Genomic DNA, 21,695 nt, shown 5'->3' with positions numbered 1-21,695 from the left:
CGGAGTTCCACTGTACGCCGGCAATCGACGAGCGAGAGAGTCGCCCCTCGAGCGCGAAGGGTTAAACTCCGGCGGATCCGCGCCGAGCGAAACTGGAACAGTTTCGGGATCGATGATCGATCCGCCGGCCCGCTTATTATCCCCGGCACTCGCTACTCGTAATTATAATGTAATTAATTTCGTTATTCCGCAATTCATCCGGCACGAGCGTCGCGCCTTGTTACTTCGAAACGTAATTGAGACGGGCGCGGATATGCATTCCGCTGAGCACCCTCGCGGAGCGCCGTGCTCGCCACGCCGCGTGTAATTATCGTCGCGCGGCCGCATGTTCCAGATCGCCGGGCTACTTCGAGCAACGTCTCTGAACCGAAAATCACTTTCCGATGGAACTCGTCCCGACTCCTTCGCGGCGATCTCCCGACAGGGAAAATCGCGTGCACGCGGGATCGTCGGACCGTTCCGGCGACGGGGGCGCGCCAAAAACGAAAAAGACGTTGAATTTTTGCTCCCCGGATCCCGCCGCTCTATATACTTGTATTACTATGCGACCGATGCAATTTTTCGAGAATGCGCCGGCGAATATTGCGCCCGGATTTCACGGATTCTGCGGTTATGGCTCCGGAGGACGGCTTGTTGATCGCCATCCGCGTGTCATAACTGCATAGCTGCGTTCGGAAGAGCGGACTCGCGCTGTCGTCCATTATACCAGACATTCGGCTGCCAAACTGAATCACATTACGACGGAAAATGGAGAAACTCGGCGAAATAAAGAGCCCGAGTGTTCCAGCGCCGAGATCCGAAAACATTCTACGAGAAAGGTGCGCTCCGATCTCGCGTAATACGCGTAATAGGTTTTTTAATAACAAGCTCTCAGCGCGAGGTCGTTCCGCGGCAGGCAAACCGTAAAAACTTGGCGATGTCGAAGATCCATCAGGTGTCGCGGCGCGATACACTCGCGTCGGAGGTTTATCGAGGTACGGCGTCCTCCGGTGCATTCGCGGCTGCATTTTAGGTCAGCGAATCTCTGCGACTCGTCGGCGTTCTCCCATTTCTTACCGCTACGCGGGGAAAAATTGCGAGCCGGGTTCTCGGATATTCCGTCGAAATCGCGCGGAGCTGTAATTAAAACGCGGGGCCGCGCGCCGGCAGCTGTGGTCGCGGCCACGGCTGCGGCCACCATTTTGCCTCCAACTATTGGGAATTTTTTCATTCCTTCGACAATCCCCGACAGGCCATCGAAGCGGCGTGATTCGCGTCGCGCGATTATCGCGCGCCCGCGAGGTTCCTTCACCCTTAAAATTGCTTTTTCTGAAATCTCGGACAGCTGTTTCTCTCGCGGAAAGTTGTCTCTCCTCTTCCACGACGCGTTGCTATCGGAAAATCAATCTAACCAGACGAAACCGTACAGGAAGCTGCACGCGAAACGTAACGCGGGAGCGGGGGAAGCGAGAGGGAGGACCGCGCAACGGTTGGAATCGAGTTTCCTGCGCTATTATGCTTCTTGTTTACCAAAGTCGACGAAAGGCAGTCGCGAGCCGGCGCGTCGTATCTCGGAATCACCGGCGAAGCCTATCGTTGCAGTTTGTCGGTCGATCTACGAGAGGCTGAGCCGCTTCCGAAGGATTATGGCCGCGCACTCCTTCCCCTGCAATATTCACGGTAATGGCGGTATGACGTACGATGCGCACGCCGAGAGTAACTGCGGTAGCAACGATTCGAAAGACGCGAATCGCTCGCATTCGTCTTCGATCCGTTTCTAGGAGGTCGATTCGATCCTCCTCGATGAATCTTAACCGAATTTAGACTGCACACGGAATAATATAGCGGAGATGTGTTCCCGCGAGCAGACGGGTCACTTCCGCGTGGGCTGAGCGGATCCGTATTCGGAACATCGATCGTTTCTAATCCCGCGAGGAGAAAGGAGAAACTTTCTTCCGAGCGCAAGGAACCCGATAACCCGCTCTGTTTTCAATACGAAACAGCTCGAAAAGCCCGGAGAGACGCGAATCGATACGTAGAACCGCGATTGTCCGAATTGGGAACGAGATCTCTGGGATCAGCGAGAGTTTAACGTTAGAACTACGGATACTTCTTCGAGAAATCATTAGCGCGTCAGGATTCAAGCAAAAGATACACATCGCGATATTATTTCACTTTTCTTAATAATAATAGCCAGAAATTTGACCGAATAACTTGTTGCTTTTCGTACTACATGTCCAGCGAAACCATAGTTTCGCTTAGAATATTTTAATATACTTCATTCAAATTATATTTATGTTTCAATCTTGATACTGCTGGTCCAACGCTGCGTTTAGCGTATCAAAGAATCCGATTCAGTGATACCCAAGCTGAAATGGAGATCAATGAAAACCGTTCAGGTTCTAGAAATCAATTCGAAAAAGAACATTCAACAGCCGGTTCTAGCGTTAAATAACCGAGTTGCGAATAATCGAGCTGTCGCCACGCGTCGACTCGAACGGTCTCGCCGGAGCCGGCGGCGAAATTAACTAGCGGCCAGCGACGATGTCCGTTCGAGCGACGTTTCAACGTAAACACCGGTAAATACTGGCGAAACAGTCGGACCCGACGTCGGAAGATTCTAGCCGGCGACCGCGCTATTCCAGGCGGCGGATCCGTGGTCGCGTGGGCGCGTGCACCTGCCGCGGCCGCGTGTTTTCCTCGTGAAACGGTTTGACGCGGCCCGCCGTTCGCTGTCGTCGATCGAGACGCGTCCGCGCGTCGGTTCCTCAATGAACCCACGAAAATAGTCGCGCGCGCAACAAAGTGGCGGATCCTCTCGCGCTAGCGCGGCGCACAGTTAATAACGGGTAATTGGGCTTATTATCGTATCCGTTTAGAGGTGAATTATGACCGCAACAGCCAGGGAATTCGATCAGAATTACGGTGTACCAGCCGCGCGGCCGCACAAATGAATATCCTCCCCCGTTAATCTCGTCACGAATGATTGATACCGAGGCTCGGTTAACGAGAATCTAATACGAATTTTTCGAACACCACTCCGCCGGGAGCTCCATCCAGTCACAAAAGGAATCGTTGAGCGGCCGCCGCGTCCTCGCCAATGGAAAATGCGATACGATCGTCCAGGGATCGTTTCATCCGCTCGAAATCGTCCGTCGCGGGAGCCGCGCTTTCCAAATAACCGTTCAAATCGGAATCCCGAGGAGGCGCCGCTCTTCTCGGATCCTCCCCTGATCATAAATTACCGTGGAAGCTCGATTATCCTGTCTAATTAGGCTAACAGTCCGGATGAATGGAGACTCGAGAGGTTCCCGCGATTCCGCGGAACTTCAGCGTACAGACGATCTAAGAATCCTATAATTCAGAATTTAACTCGCACGGGAACCTTCTCAATCACTAATTCAATGATTCAACAATGAATCAGTTTTTATTTAAAGATAATAAGCGAACACGTACAAGTGATCGACACGGAAAGAACAACCACGTTAACTTGTTTCATAAATATTCTCATCGAGATTGAGATTTTCCCTTTTACTCGACGATCATTTCATCCAATAAGATCCACAGATGGCTGTCATTGCCAATTCTGTCTCTAATAAGTTTCCTCGAAAGCGGCTGGTCGAAAAGGTTCCCTTGTCGGTTTGAATCGAACTTAATCGCGCTTTCCGCTCGATCGCGTCGCGACAGGAAAGGGCGCGGAGAGCGATCGTCGGATCACGATTCCCGCGACGGGGTGAGTCTTGATTACCGTTTTCCTTCGATCCGCCGAATCCCTGCGCGGCGCGGGTCACGAACAAAGGAAGTCCGCGAAGAAAGAGTTAATCGCGGCTTCCTGCCGCCTGTCCCGTCGGCCAGCGGCCGCGGGAGAGCGGCGGCAGCGCGAAAAAAGGGGACGGCGCAGCGGCTCCGTTTGTAAAATTGCGACGCGCTTCCCTTGAAAGGGGGCTTTAATCAAAACTTCGCGAGCCACGCGGAGAAAGGGAGGCAAAAAGAGCCGGGGAACGAGCACAGTCCTAGTTTTTTTTCTGCTCGCGCGCGACCTCCGCTCGCCGGGCGTCCGCGAGGCTACCGGCGATCGCGAGTTGTCCGTTGTCGCTCCGACGGGGCGGAGTTCGACTGTTCATCGACAGCTCCTGTGAACGCGGAATATTTTAGGAACTGTGGATTGTCCGCGACAAACGCTGCAACTACGGTCAACGGCCAAAGAAGATACAGGGAAAAGTCGGCGCTGAAGGTTTATGCTAACCCTTTGCACTCCGAGCAATTTTGATGTGACCCTCAGCAACTCGTCATTACAGTGGCGCGGCATCGTGTTTTGTCACTGAAAGAGAACGCTTATACATTTTAACGCTCAGGCAACCGTCTGAAAAGGACTATGACTAGAACCTTTCTCATTATCTTCAGTTGAACTTATTTATCTGATTATATCAAGACCTTTGTCTTATAACAGCAAGATGTTTGACAAATTACAAACAACTCGAATTCAAGACTAAACAATAGAGAAAAAGGTGAACCGAATATGGCAACGCGTTGCTAAGGAAAAAGTGGGAGATCTCATTGGATTGGCTAAGTGTTGATGCTGTTTTGTTAATACAATTGCAATATAACAAGTACAACGCTATGGGAAGCCATTTATAAAGAATAGAATTGTTCCTGCATGCCGTCGCGACAACGGGGTGCAAAGGGTTAGCTGTAAGTTTGACAATAAACTCGACCGTGAACTGGAAACGCTCTAATTTCATTCGACTGGTGATATCGCATTCAGCGACAGGCAAAAAGATCGGAACCCCCCGGCGTTCCTCTTCGAACGAGGGCAAACATCGGCCGAGTAAAATCCGAAGCTGCCCTTTATCACGGTGTCACGCCGGAAACCGCAGCGAGTTCCCGGCGACCTGGCCGAAATTCGGCCCGCGCCAATTACCGTGCACGGAACGCGTTTCGCCCCCTTTGAAGCGTATTTCGGGCTTTCCGTTACGCGCAACAATGGCGCGCGCCGGCTTTCTTTGCGCCATTATGCCCAGCCGTTGACGCTCCCGCTATTTTCTGGCCTCGCGAGACGACCGTTAAGGCGGATTCGCATGGCGCCGACTTCCTCGACAATGGGACCTTCGAGCTGGCAAGTTTTCTCGACCACGGGTTACTCGAATTCGATTTCTCCTGTTCGTCAGCTGGATAATAATTACCGTGAACGTTCTAACTCACTCGAGATAGCGAACAGGGATCAACGAAGATGTCCAGTGATCTCGTGGAGGACTAATTCGAGGAAATCTCTTCTTCTTTACGAAGCTTCAACGCGTTGACTCACTTTGAAATCGGCGATGGACAAGCAATTCTTTTGTTTCCGTGAATCAGATGATTCTCAGGAGTTCGATCAAGATTTTACACTTTCGGAATAGAATTATTTCATTTACAATACTAAGAATACGACAGTCGTTTCCATTTGCACCTACATTCAGCAGTGGACAGCTGTAGACATTTACGTGTCAATGAAATTCATCACCGAGGACGAAGAAACTCGTCAATATCATGTGATTTATTTATCACTGTTCCTCAAACTTTATGCTGTCTGTCCCTAAGCCCCGTTCAACCTGTTAACGCAACCTTCGCTGCATTATACACGAATCGTGCTCGAGGCTTCACGGTGCTATCGAATCCTTATCAACGAGACCACGGAACGGAAGAAGATAAAGAGGAGCGGAGGACCAACGACGGTCCCTTCCCAACGAGGAAATCCTGGCCTCCCCGACGGCCAAAGAGACGACCGAAGTCTGGTGAAAATATTCAGCGACCAAGAGCGAAGCAAGGTAACGAGGTTCAAGGATCGTCGCCGGTCGTCGATAATTACGACCAGCGTTTCTCAGCCCGAACTTCGGCCGGAGTTTCACTCGGCCCGGCTGAACAGTCCCGTTGGGAGTCCCTGGCGCGGATCGATCGAAGACAACTTTTGGCTTCGGATCAAGAATGCCGGGTCGAGGATAATTGCATCGTAGAAGGGGCAGCGCGAAAAAATTAGAGGCCGCAAATCGAAGTCTGCGAGGTATCGGCGATCGGACGGCGACGAATGTCGCGGCCGGGGAACCGATTAAACAACGACGGCCCGTTCATTACTTTTCTCGTTTCGCCGGTGCCGATCCATTGCACCGCTTCCAGGAAAACTTCGCGCGGTATTCGTCCGCCTTGGAGACATCCGCGCAGCGTTTCTCCGCGAGTTTCTTCTACGCGCGGCGTCTCCGGAGACTTCCGAGCGTTTCACGTTCCTTTCTCAACGGATCTTCGACACTGGAACTACCGGACAGATCGAGAAGCTTGTTTCTGACTCCATTCGCGATTGAAAAGGCGAAGCTGATTTTCAACTCGCGCAAGCTATAACAGAAGTCGGAATCATAAACGCAGTTTCACGACTTCTATGGTGGAATAATATTCTGCTGGAAAGAACTGCTCGGTAGTTCCAGCGACAAAGTTCTTCTTGATTTCTGGCTGAAGAGTAAGGTGCAAAGAGCGGCGGAGAAATCGCGGATCGAACAGCGATCGCGTCTGACGCGCGACTCGTCCCGATGCGAGAATACTCGCGATCTTACACACACCAGACTGCATGCACTACTACGAATAGATCTAGATCCAACGAAGCTTCCAACGGGAGACTACGGGTACGCTCGAACGCTTGGTACTTTGGGTGCATCGGGCTTGGTTAACCTCTCGCCTCGCGATTCTCTGTTCGTTCGAATGTATCTGGCGAAATCATCCGTTCGCGTGCCGGGAACTTTGAAAAATTTCAAGAACCATTTGGAAAGATTGTTTATCATCGTAATGGACGCGGCGTCGCGTCGATTGGGAGAACCGCGACGCGATAAACAATCGAATCGAGGTGCATCGCGGTGGGAGCGAGGGGTTAAACCGTCCAAGCCGTCCGCGCGGGTTACCAGAAGTTGCTCCGAGCATCGTGGCAACCTCCAGCCTTCGCGAAGCTTTCCAGAGAGACTTTTAAGAGGCTTCTACCGGTGTAATCGAAAGACGCGACAGCTTGTTATCACGTAGTCACTTACCAGTTCTCCAGGATGCCGACGTTCGAGAAGTTCGGTGGAAAGCTCGCGGCCGCCATCGGTGGTCGCGGCTGCGCCCTGTCCGTCCTGTCACTTCCGGTGTTCCTTAGAGTTGCGACGCGTCGCTGGAATCAGAAAGGACCGCATTAAATCTTCCGCTTGCCTTTGAGGCTGTCCTCGGGCAAGGTGTGTTCTTAACGCTGGGGTAGGGACATTTGTTCTGCAGTTTATTCCATTAACCTCCTGGCTACGCCGGAATATTGCGTTAACGCGTATCTCTAAGGAACTGTACTGAAACCATTTCTTACATAAACTTAAGTATTAACTCTTAGCACTCCAGGTTGTTTTGTAATCTATCAGCAACTAATTTTTATAGTATTCCTAGGGAAAATGAGAAATGCTATCGATCTTTTATTCTCCTTAGTACAAAATTCGGATGTGTAGAAAATCGAATAATTTTAGGGTAGTTTCTTTAAGATTCATTAAAATATTTAATGTTACAACTGGTGCAATATCGGAGCTTACAGAGTTCAAAGGGTTAATTTTTCCGATGATGCATCGAAGGAATTGAATTTTGTTCGATGCATGAGATACAAGAAGGATAAGTTTCATAAAAAAATCTGTACTGTACAGGTGTTTCGCTGAGCGTTTATTCGGTTACACCGTTAATGGTTAAAAAACGATCAACGTATTCGCGAATAAAACCGACGCAAGGGGCGAAAGAAAATTGCAGACGAATAGAAACTAACGCCTCGTCTCACCTCGTCTACTCGCAGTCCACGCGCGACAGTCGAATCGAGTTCCTCGGGACGCGAAACTCGGAAGATTTCGGACTCGCCCCGATTTCTAGAACACCCGATAAATGACGAGCGTTCGTTACAGGAGCGCCGGGGAACGCGATGCATCCCCATTCACCGCGACGATCCGTGGTCTCGTGGAAATGCTCGCGAGGAAAGCTCGCGGCCGCGTCCGCCGCCTTCGACGCTCCTCCTTTCTCGCATTATTATCTTTCTACTTTCGGTCGGGTCTGCGTCGCACCGGCACCCGGTATCGGTAATGAACGATCTATTGTGCTGGTGGGTGCTCTTTCAAACAGCGAGAGAGACGAGCGGGACCGAGAGAGAGAGAGAGAGAGGTTCTCCGTTCGCTGCCGACCGAAAAGAGGAACAGACGGGGAAAGAGAGAAAGAGGAGAGAGGAGGGGGGTGGCATAGAAGAGGTATGAAAACGGCACTCGTTAATGGACTCCCACCAGACTCTCTCGCCGAGCCAGGCCCACCCGTTCTCCTCCCTATCAGTCGCTTTCTCCATCCCTCTCGCCTACTTTCATTCTACCCACCCCCAGCAGCCCCCACGATTCTTCAGGCATTCGCGATTCGCTCGCTGGCTCGCCTCGGTCCCGACGCGACGCGTCGCGTTCCTTCATCCGTCCGGGGGGCCGTGCCTCCCCTTTATACGGCCGAAACGGCCGCCGCTGGATTCGTTACACGCGTAAGTTCCCGCAAAGCGCGCGTGTCATTATCCGACCTCTTTGACGCGGCTTTCTATGCTCGCCGGGCGCGGCGAGATGAACGTCCGCGGTGACCGATGACCGGAGCTTCCAGCTGCTTGCAATTATGCGGGCGGGCTGCTGTCGAATAACGATCTTCGGTAACGCGATTAACAGGTTCGCGTGAATGCCGTCTATATCTGTGGAACTAGCTAATGACGGCAATGGCTGTCTTATGTTCTTAGTTATAGAGAGAAGAATATAAAGTATGGAATCTTGGAACTGTTGGACGATCAACTAATTAACGAGAAGAGAATTGCTTTCGTTGTCCATCCACGATTTCAAAGTGAGCGTCGCGTTAACACATTGCCCGCAATAATGCGAGATTTTTAGTCCATCATTTAAAAGATCTACATTAATGCAACATTTTAGAAAATAAAATTACAAAATCGAATTCATTATTCTTTCTTGTAAGTTAGAAATTCTGGTTTGATTGAGGTTTAAAAATATATTAATATAATCATCGACTCTCGCGTTTCTAGTAGCTGCAATTTAGCCGACGTGTTAAGATAGTAGTCCAACGAATCTCGCGATACGGAATAATTGTTTTTAATAGCCTCGGTGTGAGAGACAGACGTTGTAAATTGTTTCGTGTATCTGCAACGAGAGAATAAGCGATACGACGTCGAACGATCGAGATCTTCGTTGCTGTCGAACGTCAACGCGCTCACCTGGACGTTCGATCGCTTCGGGGAGACGCGGAGGAACGGTGGAAAAGAATTATCGGGGCAGCAATGGACGGAAAGAACGGTTGACGAGGCCAAGATTTATCTGCGAAAATAGTGCGGTTTGAAAGGAGCAGGGGGAGAGAGGGAGACGGACGCGGGAACGAGGAAAAAGAAGGACGGAGGGTGGGAAGGGAGAATTGTTACCGAGAGGAACTGCTTTCTCGGCAATGCTCCGGGCTGGTCTCGTGTACGGTCCATTGTTCTGCGTTCGGACCGGGTCGATATCGCGTGAAAATCGTAACGAGATTCTATTTCGAAACGGCGATCGCGCGACGTGAATCGACGCCCACTCGATGGGAACTTTAAACGTCTGCGAACGACTGTCGATCGAGAGCCGTTCGTTCCGTCTGCGCGAAACGCGGAGCGTTTCACCGAATCGTGGAGTCCAAGATGAACCTTCGAGATGAAACTTTTATGTTTGTAATACCACGTTGCAGAGAAACGATTGAACTCGAACAATAATAAGCCGGATCCTTCGTTAATCTCTATTATTTATGCATTCGATATAATTCGGCGGAATATGTAGGAGTTGTATACTCTAAAGAATCTTCATCCGCAAAGGGTTAAATCGAATGAAATTGTTTAACGACGTAAGTAGCTAGACAATCGCGTAACACGATGCCTAGTAATTAAGAATTGTTTCCATTTACCCGTGGAGCAGGGAAATAAACGATGTACAAGCGTAAGAAACGGGTATCGCGATACGAACATTAAATATCACGTTCGTGCTGAAGCGAGACGACTTAATAATCGTGTAATAATCCACGCACGGCGGTCGCTCCGATCGTCTTTCTCGAGCGGCGACCAGCGCCGCTGAAATATCCGTCCGAACGCGTCGCGTGTTAGCATTTCGCATTTTCGTAATTGCCGTTCCTCTGGAAAAGAATAGGTCGATACGCAGTCGGGCGAGCCGCGGCAGAGGCGATAAATAATCGCGCGCGGACAACGGTTTTGCATAAACGTTTTCGCGGAGCTCGTATAACTCGCGCGTGCCGCATGCAAATTCCGCGGGAGTCGGAATGTTTCTCGGCGCGATCCAAATTAACCGGCTAATGGGGAAATTATTTGGCCGATTGCTCCGTTCCGCGTGATAATGAACGGATCATCTCCAGAGTTACGCGGGAATTCCGCGCCGGTCGTGCGGGATCGTCTTCGGGGCGGGGAGGATTAATCCTTGATTAGCGCGGTGTAAATTATCGCGCGGCGTTCCTGACCCACTTCGCTCGAGAGCCGGCTTTCATATTGGACCCGCCGAAAACTAGGGATCATCCGCGGCCGGCTCGTTCCTCGCTCGTCAACCGATTCGCACACGTAACCCGAGACACCGAGTCGGAGATAAAACCAACGATTTTAAGCGGAAACGCGTGGAATGCTTCGCAACGAGAGGTTCGAACTGCGCTGTTCCCCGGTCGGTTTCTTTCCGAGGCACCCTGGAACCGATCGGAGCCCGCAGGATTAATATTCTCGGCTCTTAAAAGGAATTAGAAGAGGAATGAGTGTTATTACCATGAAATTCCTGCATGAAACATCGAGAAATCTCGATCGCCCCGGCACACGGGAACGTTTAATGCGACGAACAACGAAGTTACAAGCTCCCAGTCACGGAATATCGAACCGCGATCGTTCGCGAGAAGCGTTCTAGCGAGAGCCTCGAAAAGTCGTCGGCTCGACGCATCGACAGCCGCGTCGACGAGAAAAAAAAAGGGAAAAAGAGGAGAGGAGGAAAAAAGAGCGAGGCTCGAAGGGAGCGCCGCTAATTAGCGGGAACATCGGGAAACGCTGGGAAAATGCTGGAAACGCGAGAAGCGACGGGACCGGCCTCGGAGAAAGCGACAGCCACGAAATCCGTTGTCATCGATCGCCGGCATTGTCCGCCGCCATTGTTCGACGGCTCGCGCATCGCTGATAACGACCAAGCGATTCGCGTTTCGCTTTTCGCGTTTCCCAGCATTATCTTCGCCGGATGCCCCGCGCGACGGGGACCGAGAGGCTCTTTGTTCCCCCGCCGCTCGATCGATCGCTCGATCGTTTTTCCCGGGAAAATCGAAGGAAGCCAATTTTCGTTTGCTTCGTTCCATCGGAAACGGAAGCCAAAATAAGGGGACAAGAACGAGACCCGCTTTATTTCCATATAATCCGAAAGCGTCGTTCCATTGTTCGATTATCAATTTATATTTCACCGTAGATCCGCGTCCACGTGACGGGAAACCGAGCAAAAGGAACGACGGGAGCGAAGAAAAAGAAGCATCGTTCTCTTCGGCGAACGGAGCGAAGGTTGCGCTATCGCGGAGATCGAGGAAGCAGCGAGGATAAATCGGGCGCGAGTTCGACGACGCGAGAACATAAATCCCCGTCGCGAGGCAAAGAAACCCGGCGAGAAGTTCGATAATTCGTATTCCCCGTAACTCGGTTTGTAATTCGCTCGCGCGCGGATTCTCGCCGAGCCGCGGGAACTTCCGGGAGCAACTTCGCCGAATCGAACGACACACGTACACGCTCGCGGGAACGTGGAAGGGAGGAACGGAGAGAAACAGAGAGAGAGAGAGAGAGCACCGCTCTCGGGTTAATTAACATCCTCGCAGACGAGCAAAATCGATGCGGCAAATTCACCAATGAAAAAGCGATTCCCCAACCCTCGCGTAGCGCCGTCTTCGTCGGCGTTGTCGCGTGTGCGCTCCTCGATGTCGTTAAAAAATGAATCAGCCGGCGAGCGAGCGAGCGAGCGAGCGAGCGTATTCGGGCTAATTGGGGATAATCCAGCTTCTTTTTTCGACGGGGCGTGCCCTGTTTCGACGGCTCCGTCGCGGACTGGCTCACCCCTTCCGCTTTACGGGACACGGATCCGCGAAACGCGAGCATTTCGAGGGTTTTCACGCGCCGCTGGGGGAACCCAAGGAAACTGTTGCGCGTGAACGCGCCGCCGGAAACGTTACGTTGCCCCGGAACTTTCGACGTTCCACCTCTCGACGCGGTGTTCGAATAATAACTAAGCTTTTTTATGTCACTTTCTACATTAACCCTTAACCGAGCAGCGTCGCCATATAAGTGGCATGGCAGGGATCATTTTATTATTTCGATCACTATCATTGCTGTAATATTTACAATTGACGCGTTAAGCATCGCTTCTGTGAATTTCTTTCCGGTTATCCATGTTACGGTATTGTGTACCTCGTTAAGGGTTGAACTCGAGAATATTATAATTAAACGAGCGTAGAATAGCCATGCTTCTTCGTAACTTCTCAGTTTTGTAACAAGGGGCTACTAGTTAATTGAAAATAAATAAATAAACTGGCCAATGGGAAACTTTCGAGTAACAGATAACGCATGGTTCAAGCAAGTCGAACGTAATGGAGTGAAATTTGTGTTCGAACCCCGCTTGAAGCCACCGGACTTTTTGTTCGTCGTTCCGACGAAGCCCGTTCATCGTCGGACGAGTGATTTACCTTCGATCATCGGTGCGTGCACGCGGGTGCGCGTCTAAGCGGGATGGCTCGGGACAAAAATGGGACGCGTTGCGACAGGCGGGGCGATCCGAGCCACTCCAATTGGCCCGGCAGCGAAAATTAATGTATCGCAACATCTTGATAATTCCATTCTTATTATAGACATAGCGAGGGTAGGAAAGCTGGCACCTGCCCAAACGAAACATCTGATCGGCCGCCCGTTCGAAATAGAAGATCCCTGTGAGGTGAAAATAGCCGAATGAAAGTCTTCGGACTCGCAAATCCCCGATCCGCGGCCGATTTAAATAGAATTCCGCGCGCACCGCCGATGTGAAATCATCGATCAACCGGGTTACCGGCTAACCCTTTGTTCCCAGTCATCGTTAACGATCGACCGTCTCGACGGAGGCAGCTTTACGCCGAGCCGCGGCGGATAATCACGGCAACAGCCGATCGCCCGTATCAAACAATAAACTACACGGTTCATCCTCGCGCGAATCGGAACTGCCGATGCGATCGGAGAATAATAATTGCCATAGAAAACCGATTTTCCCTGGTGAGCATTATTAACAGCGCTACGCTACGGATATTTCGCATATTTTTACGTGAATTCCGTGCACCGTTCAACTTCCAAAATCCCGACGGACGCATAGAGATCAGCGCGTATAATAACGATCGTTATTCTCGCGCGATCGGTCGTTCCTTCGATGGATTTACGATCGCGAACGAGGTTAGCGGGATTTCCGCGAGGCGGATTCAACCCTGTTACGACCGTCCGATCGAAGCGGACGAGGAATAAGATTCGGAACCCGAAGGGACCAGCGCCAAGTAGTCTGGCCGTGATGTCTGCTATCGACTCGTTCCGCAGGGTCACCCCTTCGAACGACCCCCGCTGAGCCAAGCAACGACCGGCACCGAGAGCCACCCCTCTGCCCGCAGCCAGGACGAGTCGAGAGTCCTGTCAGCAGCCGTTCCGGCGGTCGAACGACGATCGAGTGTTCGCTTCGGTTTCCGAGGACGCCCGGGGGCGGACCGCTGCGCTCGGGGGTGTGATCTTTCGCTGGTGCTGCATTCGACGCAGCCAACTTCGCGAAACGATCGGTTTAGTAGCCGATCAGGTTTCAACCCTTTGTGGCGAAGATTCTTTGGAACGCTCGAAACCTTCATCGGATGAAGCTGAATTATATATTAATAAAACACTACATGCTGATCTCTGCTGAGTAATTAACACTAGATTTGCAGACGTTAATTTTAGACTTCACTCTGTTGTTAATAGAAAACGCGTTCGTCTGTAAATCAGGAAAATTGTAGCTTCAAAACCTTCATCGGATGAAGCTGAATTATATATTAATAAAAAACTACATGCTGATCTCTGCTGAGTAATTAACACTAGATTTGCAGACGTTAATTTTAGACTTCACTCTGTTGTTAATAGAAAACGCGTTCGTCTGTAAATCAGGAAAATTGTAGCTTCAAAACCTTCATCGGATGAAGCTGAATTATATATCAACTGCTTAAATAATAAAATATGCTGATCTCTGCTGAGTAATTAACACTAGATTTGCAGACGTTAATTTTAGACTTTATTGTTAATAGAAAACGTGTTCGTCTGTATAAATCAGGAAAACTGTAGCTTCGAAACTGTAGCTGAGAAATTACCGAAGAAATTGATATGCGCAGACTGAATTGCAAGTCAATTGAAACGTGAATTATATATTTCTAAAATATACGAAACAGTTCTAGTGTTAAAGCGGTTCTCTGCTCTGGGTTTCATCCCCAGCCGTTCCGCTTTCTTTTTTTCTTGTTCCTCGACATCGTTTATTTCCCAGCGAGAAGTAATCGCCGGAATAAATAAAAGAGACTCGGTAAACCAAGAATCTTATCTTCAGCACACTCGCAGTGTTCCCTTTCGGTTGCTACCCGGTGCTTATTCTCCAGCACAGTTGCCGAAACGAGTGAAAGAGACCGAGTAGCCGGCGAAACGAAACCACGCGAACGCTTAGCGTCGATATTCGCTCGGCGTCGGCCGGCCATTCTTCCGTGCCCGGCGTTAAACGACGCTCCAACGGAGAAACCGCGTTAGCCCGACGGATGGGCCGATATTGCGGCAATTTGACGGGGCGCGCCCCGAGTACCGGTTTACGCCGGCTTTCCCGTGGGAATTTAATACAATTAATTATCGACGATCGATGGCTCAATTTCCAAAGACCGTCCCATTCAGTAACGCGATTATTGATGCGTCGTAATGCCGTAGTTTGTACGCCGCGGCGTATTTACGTAATCGAGTTTCGACTGGGCTCCGGTGAACGTTCACGTCGAAACATGCAGGAGGATCTCCAACGCCGCGACTCGTTTTCAAATTTCATCCGAAATCCTGCTTCCTTCCAGCCTAAATATTAGAGAAAAGAATACGTAGTCTCTTGTTATTCAATAATGAAATTACTCATTTGCGTTCAAATTTAGGCGAAGCTCGAAGATTCAATTATACCGCGAAGGGTTTATCGATTCCTATACTCTCAACCAGTTTCCAATCGTTCACTTCTTACAGCAGAAATATATTTAGCGGAAACAAGCACTGAACTCCATAGAAATTTCGGGTGCTACACACAGCATAGTATAGTGGTTACTATATTATAGATAGTGAAAGAGTGGATCTCGAGTAATCGAGTACTAGGAATATGGAAACAATACGAACACGTAAAAAATACAACTCAATGCCACGGAGGCCAACACACGACTCTTCTCTCGCCACTCTCTTACAATTTCTACCAAAAATCATTCTCTCCCCCACAAGCATTCTTCTCACTCATCATAAACACTCGGATGCACCCCTGGAAAGCTGGCCCTGCAATCTTGGGTCCGCGACGTTGCGCAGGCCAATTTCCCTCGACCGTGTCACAGCCTGTCCTTCACTCACACTCATTCTCACATTCACTCTTCTTAAAAATACCATAGCCTACGCTAAAAATTCTAGACACTACAATATTTTCTCATACACGAATTTTCTTCCTGAAAGTTAATGAAATCCTTGAAAACCTGTGTACCAAGATGACGATTTACTAAAACCACTTTAATCAAAACTGCTTCATCGTTAATAATTCTCCAGCGAGAAAACTTTCGTTTTTACTGAAGATTTTAATATTCTACAATAGTATAATGATTTAATATACTACAATAGTATAGTAATCCCGGACGAGCCCCCAAGTTTATAGTGGGGACTATTATTATTAGATAATGAAAAAGTGGATCTTCAGTAAAAAGAGAATTCGGAATAAACAATGTATTTAATGAGATAAAGAAACAATATGGGCAACACGTAAAAATACAACTCAATACCACGAAGGCCAACGCACGACTCTCTATCACGCACAAAAATGTTCTTCACGCTGTCTCCCACCAAAAAGTCCTTCACGCACGCGTTCCCACTCGCTTTTAACACACACACCCATTCGCTCTGTCTTTCTCACCGTTGCACCTTTCTCACTCGCATCTTTCGTTCATAGTCAAAATTCACGCAGTCGCGTACACGCTTTGCTCACGGTCCAGTCGCTCAGTTCCAGACACTCTTCCTCGTATTCTTCCAGCCACTCGAGATTTTCTAAACGCAGTCACACTATTTTCCAAACATCCCGGCGCCGGTCCGTCGCAATACGACCTGCTCGCCCTTACGCACGCACAACAAACCATTCATCCTCCAATACTTTAACCTACGCTAAATAATTCTAGATACTGCAATAGTAATTGCACAGTGGAGAACTCCTGGAAGTCTGAAATCTTGGTGCTGGAAGGAAGATCGCGGCGCTCGCCACTCGAGCGACAGCTTTCGAGTGTTCTGCCGGTGTCCAGCGAAGAAAGGACTCGAGTATCGGCTGGAATATCGTTAGGGGGTCGCGACGCGCGACCAGCGACGCGTCGCGCGAGAAATCGTTAAGGACGCCGGATCGAGCAGCTCCTCTCCGGAGAGAGGTCCTCGACAACGGGAGAGTAGCACGGCTTCGCCGTTTGCGATGCAAATTCGCGGGGCGGCCGCCTCCCTTTGTTTTTATTTTCCCGTGATCCCCGAATGGGGTTGCGCGGGCGCCAGGACGACTGTCTCCCTCCCCCGAGCTCCTCTTGGTAACCGGCCAACCCGACTTCCGGACCCTTGGCCGAAGTTCAACGCGTACGCGCGACGCGTCCGCCCTCCGCGGCTGAAAAATAATCTTCCCCCGGAGGGACGATCGACGGTTTCGACGCGCGTAAACGGCGTCAACGCGAGAACCCCTACTCTGAGATCGCTGGCACGTGACTCGACGTCGCTGCTCGCCGAAAGGGATCATCTTTCTTCGCCAACTGCCTGGTACCAGCGAGCTGCGCGACTGTCTCTCGTTTAACCGTTTGAACTCTGTAGGCTCCAATATTGCACTAGTTATAATATTAACGCATTCCGTACCGGTAACGAGAAATCTCGTTTTTATATAAAGACACTTAGCTATGCAACTTCGCTAATTACCACAGTATTGAAAAAAATATAAAATTGAATTTGAATTGATTATCTATTTAAAATATATTACATAACAATATATCTGAGTTTCTCTATGTATAGTGATATAAGTTGACCTCACTGAAAATTGCCATCACAATTCAGTTTTCTGAAAATTAGCCGGTACGCAATGTGTTAATACTAGGTTTGACGCATATTGAAGTTTATAAATACTATTTGGTAAATGTTTACGCCGACTTTGATTGATGCAATTGCACCAGTGTGTACCTTAATTGTCTATTTTTAAACATCTAACTTCAAAATCCGAATAGAACCAACATGAATTTTTCTAGGAACAGTAACATAAACCGTACAATAAATGTCCGTAAACCTAGTATCAAATGTGTTAATGAATCTTAAAGAAACTACCCTAAAATTATTAGATTTTACACATCCAAATTTTGCACTAAGAAGGAAAATAAAAGATCGGAGAAATGTTATATTTCTAATTTTCGCTAGGAATGCTATAAAAATTCGTTGCAGTTGCTGATAGATTACAAAACAACCTGGAGAGCTAAGGGTTAACTTGTTCGTTCGCAGTTGGAGGAAACGGGAATTTATCGTTTAACGCGTCGACGGTCCGTTTGGAATCGGTGATGGACAAGGCAATTTTTGAGAGGTGATTCTCGGGGAGTTCTATTAAGATTTCATGCTTTCAGGATGAAGTTAATATGTTTTATTGTTTGTGATACTAAGAATATGGGACGAGTGTAGACGCATTTATGTCAACGTGTTCACTATTTCGTTTAGAGTCGGAGAAATTGGGAGTTCGTCGTTCAACGCGTCCTACCGGGAGAATTTTGAGCGTTAAGATTATTCTTATGCCGTCGTAACAATGGCAAATGGTATTGGTATCAGTTATTCATTGTTTGAGATCGCAGTGCTCGTATTACGCCATTATTATTATTATTATTATAGCTCATTGGACTTGTTCTTGAGTAATTTGGAATCTTCGGTCATCGGCGGCCGTGTTAATAAAATTCTGTTACGATGTGTCATCAAGATTTTATCTCCGTCAATTATTCGTCTAATTTACAAAAGTGTCTGCCATCGTTTGTCCGCAACGATTTCACCGTGGCAATCGTAACCACGCAACTATGAATTAGCAACGCTCGCATCCAATTACGCCGTAACAGGGACAAACGCGTAACAATAATACTAACAATAATAGTAATATCTAATAGTAACACGAGCAATAATGATAATTCGCGCGAGCGACGACTAACGAAATACATAACACGATAATGAAATCTTCCCGCGTCGTGCTGGCAACGCGAGCGCCGAGCGCGCAGCGGTGTATCGCTTCGATTCGTCCCGGTCCGGCCGCGCGGAGCGCTCAATTAACGCGAACGCGACGTATTCAAAAGTTCCCGGCCGCCGATCCGAGAAAAGGAAACGCTCCGCGGGAAAATCCTCGTCGCCGGGAAGGGAAAAACGAGAACCGCCTCGCTCCCCGTCGTTTTTTTCAAAGAGATCCCAACGGTTTTCCCGCGAGTTCCGAAACCGAACGGTCCAACGGGGACAAGTTTCGCCGACCGCGACCGTTTAATCGCGCCAATTAATTCGAGGGTGATCCAATTAGGAAGCTAAGAATTAATAAAGTCCGCAAAGCACGGTGTCGACGTTGCCGATTTCCATTTCGTCCCGTTTCTCCCGTCCGTTCCTCGGCCTTCGTTATCGCTCGGCTTCTCGTCGCGAACACTCGTCCGGCGAGATGAATTTTTATGACCTCCCCCCCCCTCGATCGTGTCTCGCACCTTTTCGAACCGATAAGGCAATTATCGACTCGGCCCGTGTATCGCGAACGGCGCACGCGCGGAACCTTCGCTCGCATCGCGGCCGTTTCTCTTGGTTGCGCGGCGCTGCGAAGACGATCGCTCGCTTTACGACCTGCTGCGCGTGTTCCGCGGTTCCGGGAGCCGATTTACTGCGGCGTTTTACGACGTCGAACCTTCCAGGGGAATCCGAGTTACGTTCGGAATGGACCGGTCACTTCGCGACGCTCGCTTTTTCCTTGTACCGTCGCGGCTTCGATCCTTTGTCGCTCGAGATCGAAGGCCGATCGTTGCGCGACTCTAAATACGAAGGTAATTGTTTGCATTGATAAGCTAGATTCGACATATCATGCTTCTGCTTAAGTAAGCTATTACTTAACGGGAGACTTCAATTCTTTTTACAGTTACTGAAAGAATAATAGATTCTTCTGGAGAATTTCTAAGGAAATTGTAGCAATACGCAAAGTAAATTATGACTGATCTAGATGCACTCTTGGTTTCTACAGAAACATTTTGAAAAACCTACCAGTGTGAACGTCGCAAGTTACAGTGATGTTCGTTTATCTCGCCGTTCCACGATCTTATTTTCGATTAGCATGCCAATTAGGTCGGGTAATCGAGGCTCTGTGTTCACCGCGGAGACCCTCGGATCACTGATTAGGAGGCTAGCAGCGGATAGATGAAAAACCGGTGGCATTAATTTCCTATTCCGTTCTCGAGAACGCGAGACGCAGAAGAGTCCTGGAAAGATCGCTCGGTTCGCAGACTCTCCGTGCACGCGCGGGAACGGAAGAAGGTCAAAACGGGTCCGGGAGCACCGGCGAGCGAGAAGAAACTCGCGATCGCGTCCGCGCGACGGAGTCTCGCGAGTGCTCGTCTTCCGGTTCGCGTGGCGCGCTCGAAATCTGGGTTAGCCGCGTCGCGCGGCTCGTTCTCGCCTCCGTCTTCCAGGGAAATCGGTCCTGCGTCGAACGCCGCGGACGTCGATCGGCCGATCGCGCGATAACAGGATCGTTAAACGAAACGATCTTGCTTTCACCCGCGGAACGCCGGGCTATCGGCGTTTGGCGCCGCGCCAAGGACGTTTCGAAAACAACCACTACTTTTCCGTCTCTTCTCGTCTAGAACGCCACGCAGTTACGAAAAATAACTGTACTTCGTGTTTTCTCGGCTTCCGCGGACGTCCAACGAAATGATCCGACCGTATTCTACTGCGGGAACGAACGGCGAGACTGAAAATGAATGTTTTCGTTCCTATCGGAGAATTAAAGTTTTATCAATTTCGCATTAATCGTCTAACAGCGATTTTTCAGAGCATTAAATTTCCTTTCCGAATTAGGGGACTATATGTATTAACTCTTTGCGGACGAAGATTAAGCTAAATAATATACTAACTGCTTAATTAACAGGTAAAGGAGGAAACTGCATGCTGATCTCTTGTTGTTTGACTAATTCAATCATTTCTATTCTATCTAAGGATAGAATCGGCAATGTCTGTGAACTTGATTGAAGAAGAGTATACCCCGTTAAAGAGAAAAACGAAGCTCAATCTCTGTCGTGTACCTTGTTTTCCACCGACTATGTTCGGTAGTTAAACTAGTACTTCGCACGCCGAATTAACTTTGTGCGAATTTTTAGGTTTGTGAAGTGGACTGTATTTACTTGTGAAAATCAGTGTAGTGACTCGAAATATGTTCGATGTTCTCTATTTGCTTGGTTGACTATTTGTTTCCAACTATGATTCTCGACTCGCTATTCTCGACTCGCTATTCTCGACTCGCTATTCTCCACTCACTACTCTCGACTCGCTATTCTCGACTCCCTGGGCCTCCCAGAATCGTCTTCGACGACACCTCCGCAATGTCGTCTTCACGGGGGTGAAGACGTTCTGGTTGGCCCCTTTCGATCTGAAAATGGTTGTGGAAGGGAGACACAATCCCTTCCCTTCTAGTCTTCCTAGTTGCTAAAGTTAATAACTAATTCGTCCCGTTTGCAATCGCCGACCGTGGCAGGTAAAAAGCAAGAAACGCTTGGCCTTAGAAACACATGCTAACGGACGGGCAAGAGAGTTAAAAATACTGGTGACTGGACACCAGATGTAAACAATAGGCAAAGAAAATCTACAGCAATAATCGCGGGCCTTATGGGTTCAGGGATTTATGGCTGCCACGGTCCCTTCTCGTAATACCGTAAAGACGATTGCAAGTTGTGAACGGGACGAAGGCTCCTATTATTTCGAAAAAACTACCAAATGTACAATAAGCCGTAGCAAACATAAAAGGTGTATACAAACTAAAAAGTACGAAGGTTCTAAGGGGTCGGAGGAAACGTTAAGGCTGTAAGTGGCCTTAACAATCTCCATGAGAAATGGATAAATATTCATTTCCCCGATGATACATCATTCTCGAGTCATTCTACCGAAAAGACGTTCATAGTGAAACGAACACTGATATATCCACAACGAAACCAACGTACATAAATTCCACGAATACTATAGAAGTAGAACACTCTATTCTCCACGCCAAAATAGTTCAATTAGTCTGCAATTTTCTGTTCCAGAGGTTAATCCCCGACGACCTCGACGCTCGCCCCGAAAGATTAGAGTTTCAAGCGTTCAACGCGTCGGCACGCCTCCCGGTATCCTCGATCGCCGGCGCGAT

General features: G+C 49.1%; 1 protein-coding gene across 9 annotated transcripts in view; it reads right to left on the bottom strand.

Moving 5' to 3' along the window:
* LOC116426755 (RNA-binding protein Musashi homolog 2) overlaps window positions 1–21,695 on the bottom strand; it is a 188,148-nt gene that overhangs the window by 105,046 nt on the left and 61,407 nt on the right. For all 9 annotated transcript variants that reach the window (XR_012999535.1, XR_012999537.1, XM_076371461.1 and 6 more), the window contains one exon: window positions 7,023–7,144. Coding sequence is in view for 4 of the 9 variants with exons in the window: in XM_076371422.1 (XP_076227537.1) it covers window positions 7,023–7,078 (56 nt within the window). In the remaining 5 variants the exon portion in view is untranslated. The remainder of the gene's footprint in view (window positions 1–7,022; window positions 7,145–21,695) is intronic.

The sequence above is a fragment of the Nomia melanderi genome, chromosome 1 (genome assembly GCF_051020985.1).
Source record: "Nomia melanderi isolate GNS246 chromosome 1, iyNomMela1, whole genome shotgun sequence".
NCBI lineage: Eukaryota > Metazoa > Arthropoda > Insecta > Hymenoptera > Halictidae > Nomia > Nomia melanderi.
This window is presented reverse-complemented; position numbering and strand designations above follow the sequence as displayed.